Here is a 6,572-nt window from a genome sequence, read left to right on the forward strand (position 1 = left end):
TCTGGCCGCAGTTTTTTAAAGCTGGCATTCAAAGTTTCAGTTTCCAATCTGTATTAAATACCGTAACTTTATTGGCACTCAGGTAGAGAAGAAGCGCGGAGACTGAAAAAAAACTGCATAAAAAAATCTGCGAAGCAGCGAAACCGTGAAAGGTGAACCGCGTTACAGCGAAGGATCACTGTATATGAAATTATTTATAAAAAGCAACAGTAATTTGTAGAACGGCTGCATATCTGAGTTTATCTGGGACTTGATTCTCATGATGCCTCAGCATTGAGGAGGATTTATTTAAATAAGACAGTTTAGTCAAACACATGCGACGTTTAACCTGCAGAACATATGAAAGTAAACGAAGAGTTTCAGATGAATTTGGATTCAGATCAAGTAGAAACTGACAAGAACCGAATGAAACAACAAAATGAAAACAAATTTATTTTCCAATATAAGATCAAAATGTTCCCACACTGAGGAAACCTTTTATTTCAGGCTGCTCCATAGGTGACGCTGTAAAAGGTCAATAATTTGTTTGGCCAATGCTTCTGACAGATTCTCTCCCTTATAAACACAGTTTGGCTCGTTGCTGTCATTTGAAAACGGTTCCTGTATTGGTCACATGACCAACACGCGCACCGACACGTTTTGGTCTTTGGGCTTGATGCATGCGCCGACGCATCGGTGTTGTCAGACCCATCACTAGTTCAGCCTCAGAACCGGACCGGATCAGGAACTGGGCCTCTGTACAGGCAGATAACTCCAGGTCCATGTGTTCCTGTCACTGGCTCACTACTGCCCCCTGCTGGCAGGCTTCATTACAGCTGCATTCTGGTTCTGGTTCTACTGCCTGCAGAACCAGAACTTCCTGCTGAATATTCTCAATGCAGGAACGTCTGCCATAAATTAACAGGAAGTTCTTTAATTTCCTGCTGAACGTGGCGCTGAGGGGCTGAAGAACCTGACAGGTTCTGTTCGTAGACTGGAGGTTGGCGCCCCCCTCAGGTGGAAACCCTGACGCTGTGTTCTGGTCCAGATCACCATCGAGGCGATGAAGAGCGACATCGACGAGGTGGCGCTGCAGGGCATCGAGTTCTGGTCCAACGTCTGCGACGAGGAGATGGACCTGGCCATCGAGGCCTCAGAGGTGCGTTTGTTTTCATGGTTGTCAGGCCGCCGTGCAGTTCCACGCCGCTGACCGCCTCTTCCTGTCTCCTCGTCCAATCGCAGGCCTCGGAGCAGGGCCGGCCCCCTGAGCACACCAGTAAGTTCTACGCCAAAGGAGCGCTGCAGTACCTGGTCCCCATCCTGACCCAGACGCTGGCCAAGCAGGTGCCGCCCCGTTGCCCGTCTGCACGCGCTCAGTGTGAGTCGGCCCCGCTGACGGTGCGTCGTGTGTCCGCAGGACGAGAACGACGACGACGACGACTGGAACCCCTGCAAGGCGGCGGGCGTGTGTCTGATGCTGCTGGCCACCTGCTGCGAGGACGACGTGGTTCCCCACGTCCTGCCCTTCATCAAGGAGAACATCAAGAACCCGGACTGGCGGTACCGGGACGCCTCCATCATGGCGTTCGGCTCCATCCTGGAGGGGCCTGACCTGAACCAGCTCAAACCGCTCGTCATCCAGGTGAGCCGCCGCCGCCGCCGCGGGTCGGCCCGGTTCGGCGGAGCTGGTCTGACCGCGCTGCCCCCTGCAGGCCATGCCCACCCTGATCGAGCTGATGAAGGACCCCAGCGTGGTGGTGAGGGACACCACGGCCTGGACCGTCGGACGCATCTGCGAGCTGCAGCCCGAAGCCGCCATCCACGAGGTTTACCTGGCGCCTCTGCTGCAGTGTCTGATCGAGGGCCTGGGGGCCGAGCCCAGGGTGGCCTCCAACGTCTGCTGGGTGAGCCGTGACATCACTTCCTCCACAGCGGAGGGGCGATAGGCAGCAAACTGAGACCCAAAGCATTTGTAACTTTAAGAAAAATCAACCAAACGTTCAGAGTAACGACTCATTTGGGTCTTGGTGAGGTGAAAACTGAGCCAAAGACCAACTGAGCATCAGAGCAGGAGATTAATTCATCCTCCGCTAGCGATTATTAATAATCACTGATTGATAATCACATCGTAACGGACTGAATGTTTTGTTTTTAACGTAATCTCTGCTCGGCTTGCACACGGTTGCCATGGCAACGGGTGTGTTTAAACGAGGGCGGGTTCGGCCGCTTTATTTTCTGAACTTGGACTAATGACCTCGTTGGTCTGAATTTACATCACAACAAACTTCAAATGGGACAAATATATTTAATAAGTAACAAACAAATGTGAGATTCAGTTAATTGTCTAATATAAGAACAACTAACTCGGTTAGCCTGAAAGGAGCTTCACTGGATTTTCCTCCATCTCTTATTTAGTGGAAATATTCATGTTGATGAAACTTTCTCCAAATAAGTCAATAAAGTTTCATTTCCAGTTTTTAAGTGTTCGTGTCCTGAGGCAGATGTCGGCGCTGGCCTTCAGCATCCGCAGCTTCTGATTGGCTCAGGATGGAGCTTTAGCCTTAGCTTCTGGTAAACACCGTGTTCATACCTCTGTGATGTCACATGTGCTAGACCCCGCCCCCTCCCCCGGCTGGGGGGCAAACGCTGCTCGCTAACGATGACTAGCATTGGTTTTAGCTGTCGTCAACGTAATGCGCTAAAGCTTAAATGTTAGCCTGATGTATAGAAGAACGATGGCCGCAGCGCCTGGATGCCAATTGTTAACACAACCAGACTGTTTCAGATCCGGTTCGTGTTCTGCTTTGGACCGGACCGCCTTGGGGCTAACGGGTCCTCTGCTCTCCTCCAGGCCTTCTCGTCTCTGGCCGAGGCGGCGTACGAAGCCACAGACGCCGCCGAGGATCAGGAGGAGCCCAGCACCTACTGCCTGTCCTCGTCCTTCGAGATCATCGTCCAGAAGCTGCTGGAGACCACGGACAGGTAGGAGCGCATCTACCGGGTTCTACCGGGTTTTTCTTCTGGCTCTTAAATTTCAATGATTTGTTTCTGAGGTTTGGAAAGTTTTGATCTAATTTAAAGCCTAAATTGGAAAACATTATTTACAGTGTAAACCTGATATTTTCATACAACAAAACTATTTTTTTCAGTGCCTGACCTAAAATAAGAAAAGTTTGGAAAATGTAACTTCAGTTAGAATTCCCTAAAATGTCTTTTAGTGTTTAGTTTTCAGATCTCAGCAGATAAACAGAAGATGTTTTAGTTTCTTCTGTAGAAAACAGGAAGACGTTAGCGGTAATAAATATATGATGATGAATCAAATTAAATCCGACCCCTCGCCCTTTGACCCTTTGCCCTGAGCGTCTTTGCCGTGAGGAAACATGTCCGCTGCGTTCTGGTTCCTCTCCAGACCCGACGGCCACCAGAACAACCTGCGCTCGGCCGCCTACGAGGCTCTGATGGAGATCGTGAAGAACAGTGCGAAGGACTGCTACCCAGCGGTGCAGAAAACCACGCTGGTCATCATGGAGCGGCTGCAGCAGGTCCTGCAGATGGAGGTGAGTCCTGCCGGCTGCCGCTCGGGCTTTTACTGTGAAAGGACGGCCGCCTGACGCCGCCTTCCTGTGCAGTCTCACATCCAGAGCACCTCGGACCGGATCCAGTTCAACGACCTGCAGTCGCTGCTCTGCGCCACTCTGCAGGTGAGGCCCGCCGCCCAGCTCGGCCGCTGTCGCTTTTATTGTGAAGGAGTGCTGAGCGCTTCCTGTCCCTGCAGAACGTCCTGCGGAAGGTGCAGCACCAGGACGCGCTGCAGATCTCCGACGTGGTGATGGCGTCTCTGCTCAGGATGTTCCAGAGCACGGCGGGCTCCGGCGGCGTGCAGGAGGACGCGCTGATGGCCGTGTCCACGCTGGTGGAAGGTAGGCGGGAGACGCTGCTCATGCTAATGCTAACGCTAACGCTGCTACACACACATCACTGTCTCTGCCGCTCACTTCAGTTCTGGGGAGCGACTTCCAGAAATACATGGATGCCTTCAAGCCGTTCCTGGCCATCGGACTGAAGAACTACGCCGAGTATCAGGTAGGAAGGGGGCGGAGCCTCAGCTCAGCCGTTAGCTTCAGGCGTTTTTACTTCCTCTGATTTATCATGTCATCCTTTATCAGAACGCTTTCGGGTTTCCTTTGACGTTTATCTTTAATATAAAATAAATGATGTGTTTTTAATCAGAATAAAAAGATTCACCAGATTTAGTTTCCACCTTTTCTCCATTGAACTCAACGCTGTTGGTTTAACGTCTGTTAGCTTTTTTGTTTTTTTCCCCCATAATTTAATTTGCAGATCAGTACGGAGGACTGATCCTGCCAAAATTAACTTAATGAATATGTAAATAAATATGGGAGGAAATTCAACATAACAATTTATTTTCAAACTAAATAAATTGGGACAACCTCAGAAAATAAAACTAGAATTAGAAAATAATTAAATGATGAAAAAAATAGTTTAAATATGAACAAAATTGAAAATGATTAATATGAGATACATATGGAAATATGTCAAATTTAATTTCCAGATTTATTTATTACTGCATTTATTTTTACGTTTTTCTGCCCAGTGATGAGGGAGTTTCTACTGCTGAGCTGTGATTGGTTGGCCACCGATCTGCTCAGCCAATCAGCTTCCAACAAATTTATGCAAACTTCCTGAATCTGCCCTTCCAGTCCGAAGCAAATTCATTTTTGTTGCTGAAAAGATGTTAATGTAGACAAGAAAACATTTTAATCAGGTTGAGTTTTAAATCCATCAGAAAATGTAGAAATGAAAACGTGGCGGCGCTCCAGTTACCTGTCCTGTGCTGCAGGTGTGTCTGGCGGCGGTGGGCCTGGTGTGCGACCTGTGCCGAGCGCTGCAGTCCAACATCCTGCCTTACTGCGACGAGATCATGCAGCTGCTGCTGGAGAACCTGGGGGTGAGCGGCGCCGGGCCGGCCCGGTTTCTGTTCGGTCTGTGACGATACTCCATGCACCACTCTGACCGTGATGCACACCCTCCACGTCTATCTGAGACCACTGTCGCCGTGGCAACGCCGCCAAGCCTCCGGCGTGCGGCAGAACCGTCTGATCGCTGCGTCTGTGTTTGCAGAACGAGAACGTGCATCGGTCGGTGAAGCCGCAGATCCTCTCTGCGTTCGGAGACATCGCTCTGGCCATCGGAGGAGAGTTCAAGAAGTACCTGGACATCGTCCTGGACACGCTGCAGCAGGCCAGCCAGGCGCAGGTGGACAAGGTGAGCTCACCTGGCTGTGGGCTCGGCCCGTCATGAGTCACTGAAATTCTTGAAAATGCTTGAATTTCAATTAGGTGTTTTCAAGGTCTGGAAAGTCCTTGATCTCTGTAAAACATCCTTGAAAGTTCTTGATATTCAAACTGCTCATGTTGGTAATAAAGTCCTAACATCTGATTAAAAGGAAAACAGTATTTACTGTTGAAACCAGATACTTTCCTATTATTGTTATTTAGAATTATTCCTGTTTTATAATTATATAGAAATATTATTTCTGTTTGCTGAATCCCAGGAAACATTTTGAGATTTGTTTGCAGTTTTTTTCTTTGTAAATTGTGTTTGATGGGAGCAGGAAGGTTTGTTTGGATCAATGTGAGGAATATTAATTATGACTAACGGCTGGCATCACATCGATTGAATCAAAACGTTTCTGCTTCATGTTAAACAACATTATTGGGTTTTTATCAGTTCTTGTGTGAAACGTTGACCGGTGGAATAAAGGATCATTAATAAATGATGGTGACTCAAACCGTTAAGTTTATCATTTTTCATGCTGCAAAAGTTTCTTGATTTTTCCTGAGGTTCTGATCCGGTTCTGTTCCAGACGGACTACGACATGGTGGACTACCTGAACGAGCTGAGGGAGGGCTGCCTGGAGGCCTACACCGGCATCATCCAGGGCCTGAAGGGCGACCAGGAGAACGTCCACCGTAAGGCCCACTTCCTGTCCGGCGACGGCGGTTCCTCTTCCTGTCTGCAGCCCAGCAGGAGGATTTACGCCGTCGCAGAGAAACCGGGTCGTTTTCACCCGGGAAGCTCCGGGCTCCGGCCCAAACCCAACAGCTTCCCGGTTTTGCGGGACCCAACAAGCTAAATTTGACCTGAGTTTGACCTTTGACCTCTGTGTGACCTTTGACCTGTGTCCCCCCTGCAGCCGACGTGATGCTGGTTCAGCCGCGCGTGGAGTTCATCCTGTCCTTCATCCACCACATCGCCGAGGACGAGGACCACTCTGATGGCGTGGTGGCCAACGCCGCCGGACTCATCGGGTAAGAACCGGGACGGAACCGGGACCAGAACCGGAACCGGGTCGGTGAGGAGAAACCATGCACCACTCTGACGGTGTGATGCACAACCAGACCACAACATCTGAGACCCGCTGCAGTCAGAACCTCTGGGCTGCTGTGTGTGTGTTAATCTGTGTGTGTGTGTGTTAATCTGTGTGTGTGTGTGTGTTAATCTGCGTGTGTGTGTTAATCTGTGTGTGTGTGTGTTAATCTGTGTGTGTGTGTTAATCTGCGTGTGTGTGT

At 49.6% G+C, this 6,572-nt stretch overlaps 1 protein-coding gene across 1 annotated transcript in view; it reads left to right on the forward strand.

The window, feature by feature from the left end:
• The window catches only part of kpnb1 (karyopherin (importin) beta 1), a 32,746-nt gene that overhangs the window by 14,305 nt on the left and 11,869 nt on the right, over window positions 1–6,572 (forward strand). The window contains exons 8-20 of the mRNA XM_015061195.1: window positions 1,028–1,138; window positions 1,222–1,323; window positions 1,397–1,621; window positions 1,692–1,883; window positions 2,831–2,961; window positions 3,389–3,536; window positions 3,609–3,680; window positions 3,755–3,899; window positions 3,980–4,062; window positions 4,841–4,948; window positions 5,122–5,265; window positions 5,867–5,972; window positions 6,197–6,311. Coding sequence (XP_014916681.1) covers window positions 1,028–1,138; window positions 1,222–1,323; window positions 1,397–1,621; window positions 1,692–1,883; window positions 2,831–2,961; window positions 3,389–3,536; window positions 3,609–3,680; window positions 3,755–3,899; window positions 3,980–4,062; window positions 4,841–4,948; window positions 5,122–5,265; window positions 5,867–5,972; window positions 6,197–6,311 — 1,682 coding nt within the window. The remainder of the gene's footprint in view (window positions 1–1,027; window positions 1,139–1,221; window positions 1,324–1,396; window positions 1,622–1,691; window positions 1,884–2,830; window positions 2,962–3,388; window positions 3,537–3,608; window positions 3,681–3,754; window positions 3,900–3,979; window positions 4,063–4,840; window positions 4,949–5,121; window positions 5,266–5,866; window positions 5,973–6,196; window positions 6,312–6,572) is intronic.

This window comes from Poecilia latipinna, unplaced genomic scaffold, assembly GCF_001443285.1.
Source record: "Poecilia latipinna isolate Pla-1442-1.1 unplaced genomic scaffold, P_latipinna-1.0 Scaffold1787, whole genome shotgun sequence".
Classification (NCBI taxonomy): Eukaryota; Metazoa; Chordata; class Actinopteri; order Cyprinodontiformes; family Poeciliidae; genus Poecilia; species Poecilia latipinna.